At 35.5% G+C, this 20781-nt stretch overlaps 1 protein-coding gene across 3 annotated transcripts in view; it reads left to right on the top strand.

Moving 5' to 3' along the window:
- Vha44 (V-type proton ATPase subunit Vha44) overlaps positions 1-20781 on the top strand; it is a 249734-nt gene that overhangs the window by 187804 nt on the left and 41149 nt on the right. For all 3 annotated transcript variants that reach the window (XM_090381677.1, XM_090381676.1, XM_090381678.1), the window contains exons 10-11: positions 7922-8015; positions 15254-15351. In XM_090381677.1, the coding sequence (XP_090237803.1) occupies positions 7922-8015; positions 15254-15351 (192 nt within the window). The remainder of the gene's footprint in view (positions 1-7921; positions 8016-15253; positions 15352-20781) is intronic.

Raw genomic sequence — 20781 nt, 5'->3', positions numbered from 1 at the left:
TTTTAGGCCTTTTTCAATTAATTTTTTTACCCCCACCCTAATCAGCCTAGAGCTTATGAAACCCGACACTTGATTCGTTTCTTGGTGTAAAGCGTGTGAATTTCTTTTTACGGAGAGGAGCAGTTCTGATAAACAACTCCGCGTGAATACGAGCGAAGCGTGGGAAGTATATAAACAGCTACATCGTACGGCTACATCGAGACTGTAAGGGAGAAGTGCAAATAAACAAAAGACAAACAGGAGCTACTGTTTTTGACATAAGAGGCAATAAAGCCATACAGTACCAATAACAGTTTATGGAAGGTGAACAGATCGTATTTCCTTTCTTCAACGTGTATTGCTCCTACGAACAGAAGATCAAGGAAATTCATCTGTTGGAAACTGGAAAAACTGGTGTAAAACTGAAAACACTGCAATGCGCATTTGATAAAAAAAAAAAGTTTGCTTTATTGTAATTGTTTTTAGTAAACAATATCAGAACAGCAGTTTCCTGGGTTTGATCTTCTAACCAAATTTCGAGAAAATATTTCTATTTATAGCTGCGTTATAAACTTCGAAACTGGTGCATCAAAAGAAAGAAAAAAAAATCATCCGCTATGAATTTCTTTCTTTCTTGAAATGTGTATTGTTCACATAACTGCAATATTTATAACAATACAAAGCTAACAGATTACAACTAAGGGCTGCTCAAAAAGTATCGTTAGAAGATATTTGCTTGTTACGCTTTGATGTCATCGCAAACGGAGAAATTCTGTTTCAGCTCAGAAGCCGAATAAATTCACTATCCATGGTCATAATGCTGTTCTGAACTGCAATAAACAGATAAACTCCGCTGACAAATAGACTTACTCCCCATCACTTTTATTGTTTTACTGTGGTTTTTGGCAGATGAGTCGGTGACTGCTAAATGCAGTGCTGTTTCTTGTATTCTCTCTCTCTCTCTCTCTCTCTCTCTCTCTCTCTCTCTCTCGGGATCTCTGACCCGTGTGGTCATCACGTAATATAAACAGAAAATTTGTTTGTCGTAATGCTGCCCATCAATTATCAACTCTTTTACCGACCTTCTAATGTATGTTCTAATAATCCACTTTGCGAAATTCGAAAGTGCTACATCAATTAGGAACAAAAACGGTTTCCCCCAACATAATGAATTACTTTATATGTATAATAATGATTTTACTGACTGGAAGAAACTGTCCACAATAAAACAATTGTACAAGGCGAAAACATGCGGTCACTCAAAGGATAAGCAATACAGCGATGTTTGAAATTTATAATGCAGTTCACTAGCTAATATTTCCAGAGGAATTATTCTGGATTTTTTATCAAATGAGCACCAGACCAAAATCGGACTAATTAGTAATTCCGCATCCTAGGATGAACTGACTAATTAGAACTCCAGCATCTGTGATGAAACGTCATGCACACCGATATCGTTTGCTACAGCAATAATATAAAGAAACGAAGCAAAATATTGTAACAGAGCTATAATGTAAAATAATGTTAGAAAGTAAAAATGCAAAATATTGTTCTCTAAAACAATTGCAGTTTCGGCATCCTAGGATGAAGCTGAATTAGAGCTGCAATGCTGTTTTTATTATTATTATTATTTATTTTCTTTATTTATTTTTTGTTTTTGTATGGGTGGCTCCTAGAACAAAAGTTCATCTCGGCCTCGTTGCGTATTGTGATGTTGTATTTGGGCATTCTGGCTACCTGGAAGCAGCGCTCACCTGGACAACTGCCTCCAGGTACTCGTCCCTAGCAGGAGGGCAAGATCTCCCCTACTAACTGCACGCCCTCCTCCCTGGGGAACTAGTAGTAGTAGTAGTGGCAAGTGATGCAAGAAAGCAAGTGTATGAGCTTATGCAGCATCAGCCAAAAAAAAAAAAAAAGTTTCCCAGGGAGGAAAGAAAAACTTGTATAAGATGAAGAGAGGGAAGGAGAAAAGAGGAGAAGCACTATCCCGGCCCAGGGAAGCCCCAATCCAGGATGGATTGCTAGAACAACACAAGAAAAAAAAAAAATAAATAATAATATAATAAAATAAAATAAATAAATAATAATAAATAATATAAATGAAAGTTAGCGCTCTGTAAGTTTGACAATCTCTTGGCCTTCTCCCCACCAAAAGGGTATTTTTTATTTCTCTCTCTCTCTCTCTCTCTCTCTCCCGGGTCGGACTAGAAAGGGTGGACTCCCTCCCCTAAGGAGTTTTTTTCCGTCAAGTGAAAGAAGGGAATTGGAAATTTCATGAAAATGAACCCTGTTTTTCTTCATTCGGTGAACGGCTACGCTGTCAGCGCAAGAGAAGTGAAATTACATTTGCAGCTCAGAATGGAATTCAAACATTGAAACACATGACATTTTATGGTGAATTTTTCGGGCGTTGTGTGATAATGAAAATTCAATTTTTCTCTGGAAATTTTTTGATGATATCAAATGCATATCAAGGAAATATTGAAGTATTCAATAACAATTACTTACAATTTCCCAATCCCTCACTAGAAGTAATGGATTGTTCTCACAATCTGTTACTAGCTGCGCATTTTTTTCGTTTGTACACCAGGTGAGATGCATGTGAAGTTCCTTCGATATCAGTTTTCGAAGTTTATAACGCAGCTATGAATAGAAATATTTTCTTGAAATTTCGTAAGAAGATCAAATATACATCCATGAAACTGCTGTTCCGATTTAGTCCTCTAGAAACAATTACAATAAAGCGAACCTTTTTTTTATGAAATGCGCATTGTAGTGATCAGTTTTACGACAGTTTTTTTCTTTCCGTTTCCAGTATAGCTTCCAGTAGATGAATTTCCTTGATTTTTTTTAGTAGATATTGAAGAAAGGAAATGCAATATTTTAGTTTTTCAAAACCAATTCGTTGCAATTCTTTCGTACAACAATTACGAAAAGCAATAAAGCTACTGTTGTGAGTGAGCCATGCAAATTAGTGTTCGCAAATAATGATGCTCAACTGTTTGTTTTCCACGAACGTTGTTTACAGTTTCATTTTCTCCTTCGATCACCTTGGTAACGCTAATGACGTAAGCTTGACCAGTCAATTATCTCTCTGCGTGCGTTGATTCGTTTTAGCCAGAGGCGCCGAGCTGACGCGCGAATTTTTGAACTAATGCTGTAACGCGTTTTATTTTCAAAGCTTGGATCTTGTTTTGCCGACATCAAAATTTAATAAATTGAAATGTGATCGTACATTTTTGCTGTTTTAGAGTGAATTAATAGTTCTTGCTGAGCGCTAAAGGTAGGAAATCAAAGAATATACTTCTGTTTATGTATATTGAGAATTTCAATTTGGAAAATTGAGTAGAAATTATGAAAATTATTAGTTTTCTTCGGGGGGAGCAACTTTCGAGTTAGGGTTAAAAATTAGACAAAAACAGGGAGGCCTCTGGCCGGGTTAACAACCGTACCAACCTTCGTATCATCTGCAAACTTGGACATTAAGCCTGATATACCATCATCAATATCATTTATAAATACAGAAAACAACAATGGACCCAACACTGAACCGTGAGGGACTCCACTAATAACATTAGTCCAAGAAGAGCAGTGTCCATTGATTACCACTCTCTGTCTTCTCCCACTGAACCATCCCTTTATCCATAGCAGCAATTTGCCTCCAATGCCACACTGCTCCAATTTGTGCAGCAGTCTTCCATGTGCAACAGTATCAAAGGCTTTTTTAAGATTTAAATATATGATATCAAAGTTATTCTTTGCATCCAGTTCTTTTGTGACTACATCATAGTATCCAATCAAATTAGTCAGACAAGACTTCCCCTTAACAAACTCATGCTGTGGCCGAGCTATAACTGAAGTCTTGTCTAGATGATCCTGCAATGCTTCTTTAACAAGTGCCTCCATTAATTTCCCTGGAACACAAGTTAAACTAACAGGTCTGTAATTACCTGTGTTTCCCTTTGATCCTCCTTTGTGGATTGGGGGTCACATTTGCACATCTCCAGTCCGTGGATACCTCCCCTGAGTCCAAAGAAGCTCTCATAATTATGGCTAAGCCATAATTACTTCCTTTGCCTCCTTTAATATAACTGGATAGATTCCATCCACAACAGGTGCCTTTCTTGTGTTTATCTTCAACAATTTCTCCTCCACTTTACTCTCAGTTATTACAAGTTTATCTAGTTTACTGCCAGAGTTGAATACACCTCTGGCATTCCCCTCCCTGAATAACTCCTCGTGTGTGAATGTTGATGCAAAATATTCATTTAGTTTGTTAGCTACCTGAGCAGGATCATCAACAGTTGAACCATCAATATCAAGTGGACCAATCTGATTCATCCCCTTTCTTCTAGAGTTTACATAAGTAAAGAACTCTTTGCTGTTTTTCTTTGCATCCTTTGCTAAAGATTTCATGAGAAATCTGCCTTTGCCTGCCTAACCTCCTTTGTAACTTGGTTACAGACCAGCTTATATCTGTCATAGGCTTCTGTATCACATGTTAATTTGTATGTATCCCATGTATTTTTCTTCTCTGTCACATGTCTAATTACTTCATCTGACATCCATTTAGGGCTAAATCTTGAACAATATTTCTTTGTTGGTATGAAAAGCCTAGTTGGTATGAAAAACCTTCCAAGATTAATTCATTGAATGCTTCCCATTTTGAATTTGCTGTTGGTAACATCATCACTTGGTTCCACCGTATAGAATTTAAATACTGTCTCAGACCACCGTAGTCACCTTTACAAAAGCAAAAACCCTTCCCTTTACCCTTGATGGTAGTTACCTCTTTGAGTAAATCCCACTTCAGCACACTGTGTGATCACTGCCACCTAGTGGTTTCTTTATTTGCAGATTCTTGATGCATGAAGAATCACTACTGATAATCAGATCAAGAGAATTACGCCCTCTAGTTGCCTCCTGAACATGCTGCTGTAGAAAACAATCATCCAATAAATCCACAAAAGCCTTGCTAGTGTGTGAGTGACCAACCCAGAAATTCCAGTCATGAAGCAACAATGCAGACCATAAAGAAAAATGAACTACTGTTGAAAGAAGATTAGAACTACTGTTGCTGTAGTATCTTTCTGCAAATATGTCAGCTCATCCCTGAGCACTAATAATTGAGAAAATGGAAAAAGCACTCAGTATTTGGATTGACTGATTTGGAGATTATTATTTTTAATAAAAATTAAGTTTCCAGTAGTTATATAAAAAATGGTGTATGGTGTATTTTTGTTAACTTTTGGAAAGTACCCCCCCCCCTCTCCTTTTGGACTGATTCTTAGTCCCGTATAACATGGTTTTGCACTTCACAGGATTTTACAGGAACCAAACTTCCTTGTTATATGAGGGTTACCTGTAAAATATTACAGAACCTAAATTGTTTCTCTGAGAAAGTTTAGAAGATGTGGAATGCAAAGCTTGGTATTGAGACACCTTTTTTTTGGGAGTGAAAGGCCTTGAAGGAGATCTGTAAAATGGAGAGTAGAGGTGTGTTTTCACTGGTAGGAAAGATAATAACTGGGAGCCCAAATGTAAAATTTTGAGGACAGATAGAAGACTGGATCCCATGAAATTTACCTTCAGACAATATTCTTTTAGATCATTGGAATAAATAATTACCTTTGATTATGGCTGAGCGGTAGAATTTGTAAAGTTCTAGACAGAATTGAATGTTTTTTTTTTTTTTTTTTTTTTTTAGTAATAGAAGATTGTAGAGGTATTTTAATGCAGTAGCTGAATTAAATTAAAATTTGTATGTATTACCTGCATTTGATTTGATCATGGAAAAATTTGCTACTTTCAGAGTGCCAAGTACTCCTCACTAATTTGGACTTCTATTCAATTAGAGTCAAATACTATTATCCATCTACCTAAGTTGCCAGTATCTTAAGTTTTATGGTATCTCTCTCCATGATTGAAATCAAACAAAGGTAAATTTTGAGTTTATTTCAACCTGCATTGAAATACCCCTTCAGTTCTATAGTATTGCTGTGTAGGGCAAGTCCATCCCAATTCTAGGAGTTAAAAGCAAATGTGGCAGTTATGTTTTTAAAGTGGAAGTTTTACTTTCTAAAACACTGCTTGGCTGTTCAGTTAGACAGAATACAGTAAACCTCCGCTATTCGCGGTATCTGTATTCGCGGTTTCGCGATCGCTAATTTAATATAAAATGAAACCTAAAAAAATGTGAATTTTAAAGCTCCGTGAATATTATCCGGCATAAAAAAACATGGGCGTGGCTAAAATTATCTTTCCCAGTCAAAACAGCGCTCAGTGGGTGGGGGGAGAGGGGTGACAAAATCGCGAGCGTGGATGTTTTTCGTTAATCCTTGTTCAGTATGTGTTATGCACTTGTAATGGAAGATTTCGTCGTTTGCTTTTAATTTATATGCTTATAAATTGATTAAATTTATCAATTTATAAATTGATATGCTTACAAAAGTGATAAATCTACCGTTTTGCAGTGTAAAACAGACTTTTTTCAAGTGTGTTAACGGAAGAAAGTGACTTTATTGTTGACAAGTTCTTTCTAACCCGTACAAAAATATGGCTACGAATAACAAGAGAAATGTGAAAATATCAAAGAAGGTGATGAGATTAGCGAATAAAATTGAGTTATTAGACAAAATTTCTAATGGTGAAAGTGTCTCCTCAGTGGCAAAACATTATAAAATCAATGAGTCAATGGTACGATCAATCAAAAATTCGGAAGAAAAAATCCGCCGTAGTGTCCGGGAAAATGTGCTCGGGAAAAATTTGCTCTGTAACTCATGATGTTAAATTAGAAAAAATGGAAAAGGCTTTAAATCTGTGGATAGAAGACCGAATTCAAAATAAAATTCCGTTAAGTTCACTCATCATTCGTGAAAAGGCTTTATCAACACTTTAGCGAAACTGGTGATAGCTCTGGTGGGATAAGTTTTTTTTGCTAGCAAAGGCGCTGGTTTGAAAGATTTGTTTGAAATTTCTAATAAATATTACATTTAATATTAAATTGTTTCTTATTTTCATTTCGATGCCATATGCTTGCATTTCACTATGTACTGTCTATGTACATAGTCATATTATGAAGGTACATATAATACATAAATAGACAAAATTTTAGACTAGTTTTTCTTATATATTTCATACTTTGGAACGGAATCCCTTTATTACTATGGGAGCCATAACTCGGTATTCGCGACATTTCTGAGGAACGTAACCCCCGCAAATAGTGGGGGTTTACTGTACATTATTCACAGTTTGGCACATGTTTGCTAATAGATACCACCTGCAAGCTGATGAGTAGCCAGTGAGCTTCAAAATCCCTGTGCTGGCAGTGTCTCAGATGTTTAAATGTATAGTGGATTCACCTATTTAGATGATTCTATACAAATTAAAAAGATATTAGCAACTTAAACCAAAACCATCTTCAGTGTGAGCAGGTCTCCATGATCAAAATCAAATGCAGGCAGGTAATTTGTTGATTTTTTAAAAATTTTATTTATTTTTTTTTAAAGTGTGAGTTATTGAGGGATTTTTTAAAATATTTATATATTTATTTATTTTATTTTTTGGCAGATTCAGAAGCTCTTGCATCATTTTGCCATTCTAGTGTTAGTAACTAGTTTTAGTTGCTTGTTGAGCGTAGAAAACTGACATACTCTTATTCAGTTGTTAAATATGTGTTATGAGAAATATCCACTTGTATACACTGCTTCTGTAGATAATAATTCTGAAATACCTTTGAGCTAGTTTCTTGTAGATCTTTTATACTTGCAATTTCTCTGAAAGATGAGAACTGCTGATAGAACTGTCCACATTAAGCTCATTGTGTGAACAAATGGGGATTTTTTTTTTTGTTATTTTTCCCCTATGTGATTACAGGTTTGGTTATCCCATTTACTGTTATAGATGGAATAGATTTTAATGTTCTGTTATTGTATTCCACTAGATTTATTGTTAGAGATTTCCAGTTCAGTGAAGAAAAATTAGCTGCTGGCAAAAATGAACTTGCAAAGTTGGAAAGTGATAAAAAAAAACTTTTTGTAAGTATAAGTACATTTTATATCTTATTCTTAATGATTAAATATTGCCAGTTAGATAAATAGATAGCTAGATAAATAAATTTACCTAGCTAATTGGCAATATTTAATTAAATAAGTTTTTTCATAGACAGTGACATTCCATAAACTTCAAATGTGCATTTTATTTTAAAGTAATGTAAATACAAAAGTTATTTGCATGAAATTAACCTTCTATTTTTTATTCATCAGATAAACTTTCCATTTTTTATTTTGATATTTATCAAAATAAAAAATGGAAAGTTTATCTGATGAATTTTTTTAGTATCGCATATAGATATCCATGTTTTTAATTGCTAAAATGATAGTTTTTCAAGTTTTCCATGTTTTTTCTCTTCAAATAATATATTAATAATATTTTATATTAAATGCTAATATTGTTTGTTGTTGCAGTATTTCCTTTTGTGTTACTTTTAGTTTACCACCAGATGTTAGTAGAATGAATCTTTGGGATGCTAATTTTTTTCGAGTTCCCAATAAAATTTTGTTATTCGAGATTTTACAATTCAACATGACCTGGTAACTGGAATTTCAAAATATCTTATAATACAGTTTATTATTTCATTTTAATTAACAGGTTTAATACTGGAACTGCCTTCTCTGTGCCAATTTCTCCCTGTAGCTGTTTAGTTTTTTCTCCATGCTTGTTAGTTGATGCACAAAGGTAGAAGTATTCATTCTACTGAGGTATCTTTTTTGTTTCTTCCCTTTGTACTCTGTTTTTATCAAGAAATATCAGTACATCCCTCCATTATGACACTCAGTAACTCATATACAAGTAAAGGTGGAAAAATGGAAAAAGGCAGTGTTGAAGATTAAAACAAGAAATTGTACACTGCAGAGACTGAAAAAGGAGAGAATTTTAACATTGATCAAGGAATACATCACTAGTGTCATCAAGGCACAGAAATATAAGTTGATAGACTTTCTGTATATATTTAAACTAAAGCAGCTTATGGATTAGTGTTAATTGAAAATCCTCAATCTATTTATTGAAAAATTTAACCCTCTGAGGTAAGGTACTGGATATATAGTAACCATGGAACAAAGAGCAAATATCGTTTTGTGTCTGACCAGACAAAAATGACACAGAAACATTACATTTTATTTGATGAATCAAGTATATGGAGAGAACTATCTGTGTCATGCATATGTGTTCGAGTGGCATAAAAAGTTTCATTCATAGAGGAAAATCACTGGAAGATGACTAACGTCTGGGTCTGACAAAAACGATTTTAATGCCAGAGTTTATTGAAAATGTGTGGAAAATAATTACCAATGACCAACGTGCAATGTTCTAAATGATTTCAGAAGGTCTGTACATTATTAAGAAAATCATTTGACAAATACAAAGGGTACTAGGAAAGTTTTGCAATATGACGCAACAATGAATCACAGGAAGCTGCTTGTTGCTGCATGTTGAGACATGTTCATACGTGCATAGTAGCCGCCGCGCCAAGTCGATGGCATCGTGGTCACGAAATGAGATAAGGACAGTTTTGCGGTATAATTTCGTGCGTGGTTTAACCATAGACCAGTGCTTAGAAGAAATGACTCTTGCACTAGATGATGATTGTCCACATCGTACAACGATATTCAGGTGGTATAGAGAATTCCAAAGGGGAAATTTCACTCTGGAGGATTCTGAGAGGCCGGGAAGGCCACGAACGTCAGTTACGGAGGAAAACGTTACTGCTGTGAGGAAAATGCTTGACGAAAACAGGCGAGTGACCTACCAACAGATAGAGGATACTTTGGGCCTAAATGCACCAGCAATTCGTTCGATTCTGCAAGATCATTTGCACGTGAAGAAACTTTGTTCTCTCTGGGTGCCGCATCAACTGACTGAAGAGCAGATGACACGACATGTGACTTGGTGCCGGGAGATGTTAAAAAAGTTTGATAAGGGACAATCTCGGTATGTGAACAACATCGTGACAGGTGACGAGACTTGGCTGTACTATTACGATCTGCTGACCAAGGCTCAAAACGAAGTTTGGGTCTTTGATGATGACAACACACCCGTAATTGTCAGAAAATCCCAATCTGTAAAGAAGAAAATGATAGCTGTATTTTTCAAATCGAGTGGAATTGTGAAACGTGTCGTTTTGGACACGCAGAAGACAGTCACAGCTAAGTGGTATACTGAACAATGCCTGCCTAAAGTCGTTGGATCTATGAAGAACCTGCGGCCAAAGTCAAGAATGGACACCTGGTACCTCCATCACGATATGCTCCAGCTCACCGCGCCAAAGCCTGCACCGAATATTTGACCACGACAGGACTGAAACTTCTCGAGCACCCTCCCTACAGTCCAGACCTTGCTCCCTGCGACTTTGCACTGTTCCCGCATGTGAAAATGAAGCTAAAAGGGAGGCGGTTTTCCAGTGATGAGGACCTTCTACGGGCTTGGGACAACGAGTGTGCTTTACTCCCTAGTGAAACTTGGCAGAACTGGTTTAAAGATTGGTTTCGGAGGATGGAGAGGTGTATTGAATGTAGAGGAAATTACTTTGAAAAAATTAAATAAACAAAGCTGTATTGCAAAACTTTCCTAGTACCCTTTGTAATAACCCAGAATTTGAAGAAAATGAATGTCTGTGCATGGTTTGTTCCACATTCGTTAACAGATGGTCAATGACAGGCACGAGTTGAACACTGAAGAGAACTCATTGAGATTGCTGAAAGCAAACCCATCTTCCAGGATTCGATCGTTATGGGTGATGAGATGTGTTTTTAGTATGACCCTGCAATGAAGCAACAAAGTGCAGAGTGGAAGACTGCAAACTCTCCCAAAGCCAAAAAGAAAAAAAAGTTTGTCAAGAAAGTTAAAAAAAATCAAAACCATGCTCATCACTTTCTATGATAGCAAAGAAATTGTGCACAAAGATTTCATACCCAATGGCAAAAGTTTTACTGCTGCCTACTATCTGGACGTTTTTAAATGTTTGTTGCAGAAAACCATCATGTATGGCCTCAGTATGGAGAAGATGCTAGTGCAACAAGCTGTTTCATTGTTTGGGAGTTTTTGGCTAGCAAAAAAAAAAAAAGTCTGCACACTGTTGCATCCAACATAGATTTACTGCTGTTGCATTCACTGGACTTTGATCCATGCAACTTCTTTTTGTTCCCAAAGCTCAAGGCATCACTGAAAGGCTGTTATTTTCGACACCATTCAAAGAGCTGCGATGAGAACATTGAACAGTATACCAGTCATGGCCTTCCTCTAGTCATTGCAGGCATTCCATGATTATTGCATGCAATGGGTGTGAACACAGGAGGAAGTTACTTCGAATGAACCAAGGTTAGTTTGCTCATACATGGGATTATTAGTTTTTTCTAATATCATTCTCATTTTCCAATTGCCACGCTGTTTAGTGAGCACTAACAACACTGAACTTTTTTACATACATAAACATTTTAATAACTTGAAGGTAGTTCTAGTAGGTAAAAATGTAAATTTGTTAATTGAAAACAAATGACAATAAACAAAGTTGAAGTAAATGTTTTCATGTACTCTAATTAATTATCTACTGTAATATCATTTTTTAAAAGCATGCCTTTTAAATTATCACAGAGAAAGAGATATCAATGAATATATGCTTCAAAGAAAAAATATTCATAATAATTGCACAATCATACACCAACCGTTATTAAAAATATAAATAGTGTTATGTTATATTAAAATAATGATGTAGATAAATAGAATGATAAAATTCCACTGGATAAAACTGATAAAAAGGTAACTGTCTGTACAATAAAATATGAAATTTTAAACTGCAAAGAATTATTTACAATAAAACAATGTAGATAAAAGCGCTAAAACACTGTAGCTTTCAGAGGCATCCGCCTCCTTTTTCAACAGTGAGGTTTATCATACAGCACATCCTTAAATATCAGCAGGCTCACAGTTCTCAGGACATGGTTCTACAAGAGCATGGGCAGTATTCGGTTCTTTTCATCCCTGCTCTGCTCCTCAGATATATTTATCTATGATCTTCTGGGGTTACAAATATTGGATATATTTATCTATGATCTGTTTATTCAGTTTACCTCGGAGGTGGAAGTAGAGGATACCCTCCCTTTCCTTGATGTGTTGGTACATAGGGAAGGCCCTAGGCTGAAAACCAGTGTATATAGGAAACCCATGTGCCGGGACCAATATACACATTACAATACAGCACAAACCAGCCGTCATAAGAATAGTGTTATTAGGGCATTGTCGGATAGGGCTGGGTCCCGTTGCAGCACCCCCCCCGAGGATAGAAAAGAAGAAATTAAACATGTCACAGTGGATCTCAGAAAATGCGGCTACCCCCAGAAGATCATAGATAAATATATCTGAGGAGCAGAGCACGGACGAAGAGAACCGTTTACACCAGTTGCCACTTCATACATTCCCTACTATCCGGGCCTAACTGAGCGTATAACTCGGGTATTGCGCGATTGCCAGACACGCTGTGTGCAACGTCTTCCAGGGCAGACGTCACACAGTTGTGTCACAGGTCAAGGACCCCATACCAAGGGAATTTACAAGTGGGGTCGTGTATGAAATCAGGTGCTCGGATTGTGGGGAATGTTATGTTGGTGAAACGAGTCGGTTCAAAGATTGTCTGGGGGAGCATATGAATGCGCGGATTTGTTCCTTTGAGAGCAATACCATTAATAGAGACGGGAATCTGCATCCATCCCCTCTTCGAGGCGATGGTTCTTGCACGGGATGAGCGGTTCTGCCTGGATGCTCCCGAGCCATTTCCGGTTCCAGTGCACATGAGGAGAATACTCATGTGCACTGGAACCGGAAATGCACATGAGGAGAATACTGCCCATGCTCCTGTAAAAACATGTGCTGAGAACCATGAGCCTGCTGATATTTAAGGATGTGCCGTACAATAAACCTCACTGTTGAAAAAGGAGGCGGATGCCTCTGAAAGCTACGGTGTTTAATGCTTTTATCATCCTGTGTTTTTTCTACATTGTTTTATTGTAAATAATTCTTTGCAGTTTAAAATTTCATATTTTATTGTACAGACAGTTACCTTTTTATCAGTTTTATCCGGTGGAATTTTATCATTCTATTTATTTCATTTATCTACATCATTATTTTAATATAACATAACATTATTTATATTTTTAATAACAGTTGGTGTATGATTGTGCAGTTATTATGAATATGAATATTCCCAACCCTAGAGACCTATTTGAAGATTCAAAGAAAAAATACTTTCACATTGGAGGGGCAAAAAATTAACTATTCTTTTTAAGGAATAATTATAACAAGGTATGCAGCCTTTGTCAACTTATATGGCATTTTAATACTGTAGAGAAATTCGTTCAGTTTAAGATTATTACTGTAGCTAATACCACTCTTGTACTAGGTGAAATTAATAATATAGTTTATTGAGCTAATTAAGTTTATTAAGGTAAGCCAATCACTATACAATTTAAGATGACTTTTCAGGCATCTTGCCAATACGCACCATCAGACCATGCTGTTGGGGGGACAAAGAAATATAAATGGTTAAAAATTTGAATATTACAATTACATATATACAATTCCAATAAGTTAATTAATTGTGGTTAATAAGTCTAAACTTACTTTTAGACTTAGTTTAGATTCAATTTTTTTTAATTTTAAAGTTAATTTTTTTTTTAATTTTAAAATGAGTTTTAAATAAAATAACTATTTTGGGGAATATAAAGATTTATTTGACAATGAAAACAACGTTTATTAACTAAATTATAATTATTTGAAAATAATTATATGTTTAGTTCTAAAACTGACAAAGAATGCAACAAAACAAGAAACAAATACACCATTTCAAAAACTAAATAAAATTTACTTTTTGAACTGTTTTGCCCAACAAAACGCATCACCATTCATGCCAGTTTGAGCTTACTAGCAGTACAACATTGCCAATGATTAAAGCCTGTCATTTTGGACCTTAAGGTAGGTTTTAATTAGTTTCAATTTTGAGAAATGTCTTTCAGCACTACTAGCCATTAATGCTATGCTCAATAAAATATGTGGCACTATACAACATATTCGGGGAGGTAACACTCATATTTGTGTCATGGATGAATCTAAAAGCTTTTAAATCTTTCATAGTTGACAGAACAAAAATGGAGATTTTTCATATCATCATAGAGGTAAATTCTGGTTATATCAAAATGGTCATTCTCATTGAGGATGGACATAAATAGAATGGACTTGTTATAAATTCATACAGTGAACTGCTAAGGCATTGGTAATTTTTTTTGTGTTTATAATTTTTTTTCCCTTAATATATATTTTTTATTTTTTTGGCTGTATAGATATTTGAGTATATATTGTGCATGTGTATATATGCAAATGCATATAAATAACAAATATGCTTTTTATAAATATCTACATAATGTTTATTATTTTTAGATATACGTATGTATGTATTGAATAAATTTTTATATTTAATATTTACGTTGTTTTTACTTATTTTAATATCAGTTTTTCTTTTTTATATAATTTACTCTGTTATATTTATAAATTAAATTCGGTTTTTATACTATGTAATTTATGTATTAAGAGTTTTATCAATTTCATTTAAAATTGTATATTTTTCATTTTATGAATTACTTAGTATTTTTTATAATAGAACTTTTAGTGGTATTGGTATATAAATGTATTTGTAAGTGGGGTAGCAGTTTTTGGTGGTGGGGAAACAATTGAAGTCTCTTTATACTCCCTGTTTGCATTTCAATTATCCATGTTGTATCATCTTACTATAATATTTCCTTAAATGATGCCTGCATGTTTTCCATTATGCCATCCTGCTTCTTTCTGCTCCTGAGTCTACTCTCAGGAGTGTACAAAACCTGTGCTTTCATGGGCTAGCATCTGAAATAGGCTGTTGTTTCTGAACTTATGATCTTATACTCATCGAAGGGTAGCTTTTAGCATATAAATAAATATGCTGAGTATTGTATATTATTATTATATTATATTATTAAACTATATTATTACTATATTATTATATTATTAAACTACATTATTTAATAATATAGTGATCATATATTATCACTATATTATTAAATCTCGAAGCACAATTCTTGTCCTCTGTATGTTGCTTAGTGCATTCTTCTATTTATATAGCAGTATTTTATATATTGCCATAATTATAGTTATACTTTTGCCTCAGATACATATAGTGAAAATTTTCTTATAGGGTATTTTAGTGCGCTGGCTTAAAGTGAACTTTGGAGAAACTTTTTCAGCTTGGATACATGTGAAAGCACTTCGTGTGTTTGTGGAGAGTGTATTAAGGCAAGTACAGTTCCAGGTGTAATAATAAAAGTAATAGTACTTTTCTTTGAATGGTATAAAATGTACATAGTGAAATTTTTATTTTACAATACTTGATTTTTTTTTTTTTGCAATTTTATACATTTCAGTAAAAGTGCGCTAATCAAAAATAAAATAAAATAAATAGTAAATAAAAAAAAAAATTTCCCAAGCGTCTGCAATTTTTTCCATGAAGTTGCATTTGTGATTATTTACTATATTCTCAATATTGTATTCAGTTTGCTAGCCTCTGAATATAGAATTTGTTGCTATGTTTTGTCATCACTGTAAAAATGGCCAAGAACTTCAATTTCTGTCACCATAAAGCTCAGTATACAGATATTGAAATGTTTAGTTTTTAAAAAACAAAAAAAAAAAACAACTGTAGTATTGTATTTTGTGTATGGTACTTAATTCTTACAGGCTTTTACTCCAATAACAGTATATGTTACAATTTTTTTTTGGCTTTTCCTACTAGCAAAGTACACTAAGTACAGTTTTTCTCATATATTCTAAGACAACTATATTCAAGTACCTTGAAACATCTGGAATAGGTGCATTCGTGCAAATCATTAAAAAAAAATAAAATGTAAATACAAAGAGAATTTTATTCTCTCCCATCTGGGAGAGCATAGGGTGGAAGTTCTAACAGCTTCATTGTTGGGCCAGTGCAAGTTTATGAAAATTTATTTGTTACAGAAACCTTAAACCTTAATAAACAGTAATCTACAGCTTTTACTGTTTCATATATATTTATCCAGAAGTTAGTCCCATTGTGAGTGAACGATTTTGTGGTCATACTATTATACTGGGTTTTGTGTATTTCAGATGTGTACATTCTATGCTTTGTGGTGGTGCTTTGCACTACCTTTGTTCTAATACTAATTTTGAGATTAGTATCTTTTAGCCATATGATGCAAAGAACTCCTGGAATTTTGCTGCACCAGCCAAAAAAAAAAAAAAAAAAATTATTTTTGTTAATTAATTAATTGTAAAGAATAATAAATAAATAAAATAAACTACTTATTTGACTCCCTCCTCACATAGGTATCTTTCCAGCTGACCTTTGAATTTCTCCAGGCTGTCAGCCTCAACTGCTCATGGGGGAAACATATTCCATAATTAACAATTACTGATTTAAATCAAAAGGGACTACGAAGCCCAGTAAGTCCTATTATTATTATAATAATCTTAAATTACAGGTGAAAACCTCATACCTTTGAGTAGGACTGTTAATCTCTCAACACTCAATCACGAATGATTATAATATGAATTTACCCCTGTGTATTGTCATAAATGAATCAAGTAAAATAACTATTAATTAAAATAAGCATGTATTCAACTCTCATATCACGTCAAGGGAATCGTAAAGAATCACGGAAAGACGGTGGCCACCAACTTCCAAAAACCAACCAACACCACAAGCCATCATGAGAATTGAAAAACAATTGTTGCAAAATTCTAAAAATGAAGAAACTAATAAATTAATTCACACAAAAGTTAAACTTTCACGTTAATAACGATTTTAAAGTTTAACTTTCGTGTGAATTAATTTATTAGTGTCGTCATTTTTAGAATTTCGTGACAATTGTTTTTCAATTCTCATGATGTGTTGTTGGTTGGTTTTGGAGGTTGGTGGCCGCTGTCTTTCTGTGATTCTTTCAAATTCCCTTGACGTGATATGAGAGTTGAATACATGCTTATTTTAATTAATAGTAATGGGTATCTGCTATCAACTCTAGAAATCTTGCACAGCTTTTGGACTGGAAGATTTTCCAAAATATGGTCTTCCGAAATTTCACTGTCACTAATTTCATGCTTTCCACCTTCACTTGCACAACTCACTATGAATGGTCCCTCTCCTCCTGTAAATATCAATGCAAAGTGCCTATTCAATTCATCTGCAATATCAGCTGGGTTATCTACAACTTCCTGCACCCATTATGCTGGGATCCAATCTGATTTGTTCTTTTCTTCATTGTATTTATATATATGAAAAACTCCTTGTCCCTGCTCTTTTAGGCAGCAATTTCTCATAAGCTGCCTTTGCCAGTCTAACTTTTTCTCCAGTCTTATGGATTAGTTTGTACCTGTTATAGGCTTTGGTACTTTTTATCACTCAGTAACTTTTCAATGCCATCTTTGTCTACTGTGTTAAACTAGCTAGTTCAGCATTTATTCATCTTGAAATCTCCTCATGCCGTAATTTCTTAATTGTATATAAGCATTCAAAAGGATTGTGTGAATGTAGTTTTAAAAGGTATACCATAATTCTAAATATTCATGCTCTATGACATATCTTGCCAGTTGATCAAGGCCGTGTAATATCTTAAGCTGTCATAATTTCCTTTTCTGAAATTACAAACTTTAGAAGTCTGTGATACTCCCTGCTAGTGGTGCTGTACTGTCAGCCAGATGATATCAGTACAGGTCCCTGTACTGATATCATCTGGTTCACGGGTGATCAGGTCTATAGTATTCTTGTCTCTAGTACTTTTCTTATTGTGCTGATACAAATAAAAATTATATAGGTGATTTAAAATTTTGTTCGTGATGGTGATTTCCCTCTGATATGCTCCAGTCAATTGGGGGCAAATTGAAATCATCCATTCACAATTGCTAATCCCATTACATTTGCATGTAGAGTCTCTTGTTATAATCTTCACAGTCTTCTGGTCTCTATATTGTTGCACTCTTTACTTACAGCTAATTCAAACCACACAGATTCTATACTGTGTGTAATTCTATACATTCTATATATATGTAACTTCCGAATCTGAACGCTTTTGTAATGCTCAAGCAACTTTTGATAAGCATGGTTCTCCCCCCCCACCACCACACCTCTACTGTCTTGCGTATCCTTAAATGCATTATATATACCATAGTAAAACTCAATATCTCCTGTTTCATGGTGATGTTTCTATTAGCTCTATTATGTAAGCAGGAGTTTGAATTCACCCATTTTATTGGCAACACTCCTGAAATTACTCTAGAGTAAGTTAAGAATAAGTGTTCTTGCATAGTTTACTACCTCAATACAGCTCTTGAAGCTATTCAAGCTTGTTTCCCTAGCATAAGAATTTCTAGCTTGTTTCCCTGCCTATTCATTTGAAATATCTCTACCCTCAGAATATCTTCCCTTCTATGTTGTATAAGCACGTATTTATGTTACCTTCCTCAAAGGAAGAAAATGTTCAAATGTATCCCTTGTCTACTTTTACATTTAAACATTTTCTTTCTACCTTCAAGTGCACACAACAGTTATAAAAATTTTCCCTCCAGCTGCCTTGCAGAGTTCCTAAAGTCTTTAGTTAAACTACAGGACTTTCAGCATGTCACGCATGGGCAGAAAATTTCAGATACATATACACTTCTGATCTAATACATGGCATTTTTTCAGCATGGTCCTATATTTATTCAACAAATCATCAGTTCATGTGTGTTTAATGTCATTAGTCCCCATACTATTAATAATAAATTGTGTGTTTATTTATGAATTTCTGTTCCATACATGCAATGGGATAGAGTGCCCAGAGGAAAACAGACAACCAGATATTTGATGAAAACTAGAGAGTCTTCTACAGGAAAATTTGACAAGAGGAGAAGGAAAGCAATAGAACCTCCCAACCAGAAGGCACTCAAGGAGTTCTGGGATAACCTCTAGAGCAGCAAAGTTAGCCAAAGTTGGCTAACCCCTGGACATACAAGAGATGACAGAATGGAAGATTCAGGAGGAAGAAGTGCAACAGTCGAACAGAAAGTCCCACAACTGGCAAACTCCAGGGATAGATAACATGCACAACTACTGGTACAAGGAGTTCAGCTGCACACACACAGGCATGTAGCAAAGCAGTTTACCCACACAATAAGGCATCCTGATACAATACCACAGTCTCTGATGCAAGGAATCATTTACTAAATGTTACAGACACCACAAACCTGGTCACAGTACAGACTGATCACCTGTCTCCCAACAATGTATAGGATCCTGACCATCTGTATAACCAAAAAGATATAATACCACTTGGAGAGTGGTATTATATCTTTTTGCATTCCTTCTGCTGCTCAGCCATTATGTTCTGGTGAACATAATGGCTGAGCAGCAGAAGGAATGTAAGCAGAGGATGCACGGAACAACCTACAGCAAGTATGACACAGCAGTTATGGAGCAAGAATATACATACGGCAGCCTGTACACGGCCTAACATCGACTACCACAAAGCCTTTGACTACTCTGTGCCCCACAGCTTGCTGATAGAGACACTCAAGAGCTACGAAGTCAACCCGACAGTGACACACTTCCTAAAAGAAACCATGGGGAAAAGGAGGACCACCATCAAGGTCAAGAATATCACAACCAGATCAATTGCCATCAGAAGAGGAATCTTCTATGGAGATGCCCTGAGCCCACTGTGGTTCTGTCTATCACTCAACCTACTATTCACCAAACTCAACAACAGCAAGTATGAATGTACCCAAAAAGAAGGGGGAAGATCCTGTATGCCCTCTCTCGCTGAATGTATATGGATGACATCAAACTCTATGCAAGAACTGAGAATCAATTCCAATAGCTACTCTGGATCACCAGGCACCTCCGTAGCCAGGTGGGCAGGAGCAGTGCGTAGCACACGCTTCTTGATTAGACCGGGGTTCGTGCCTGTGACCACCAAATTCGGAGGATGCAGAAAGGTCAGGGAATGATCACCACATATCCCCGGAGCAATATGGCCTTCATTGCTAATAAATGCTCCTAAAAATCAAATAATAACAACAACAACTCTGGATCACCAAAGGGTTCAGCACTGAACATCAGGACACAATTTGGCATAGACAAATACAACACCCATGGATTGCATCAGGGAAATCCAGTCGGCTGAAACTACCAGCTAAAGACTGGTGAAGTAATTGAAGCCACGACGGAGAGACCTACAAATATCTGGGGATGATGCAGGCTCAACAGCTAGAACACAAAGAGATCAAGGTCTGCCTAACTGAGAAACATCATCAGAGGCTAAGAAGACTATTAAAATCAAATGGATGGTGGGAACGTCATCAGAGCCATAAACACGTGTGTGCAATCCCTGTACTAACATACTCTTTCAGGATCATAAATTGGAACCAACACTGAGCTGGAGAAGATTATGAGATTGATTAGGATAATGATGACCAAGAACCACCACCCAAAGTTGGCCAACGAGAGACTGACCATAGCCCGAAAAAGAGGAGGGAGTGGTTTGACAGACCTTATTGAACAACAGAAAAAGGCAGTTAAGAACCTGAGGGTCTATTTCTAGGAAAACACAGCACCAATCTACCAATCCATAAGGAAGATAGACAAATGGCACATACTGCTCAGCTTAAACAAGGAGACAGAATAAACAAGAAACAAAGACAGAAAGATAGGCAAAGAAG

Source organism: Mastigoproctus giganteus, chromosome 9 (genome assembly GCF_048544385.1).
Source record: "Mastigoproctus giganteus isolate SK-2022 chromosome 9, ASM4854438v1, whole genome shotgun sequence".
Classification (NCBI taxonomy): domain Eukaryota; kingdom Metazoa; phylum Arthropoda; class Arachnida; order Uropygi; family Thelyphonidae; genus Mastigoproctus; species Mastigoproctus giganteus.
Note: the sequence above shows the minus strand (reverse complement) of the source record. Positions and strands in the feature narration are given on the sequence as shown.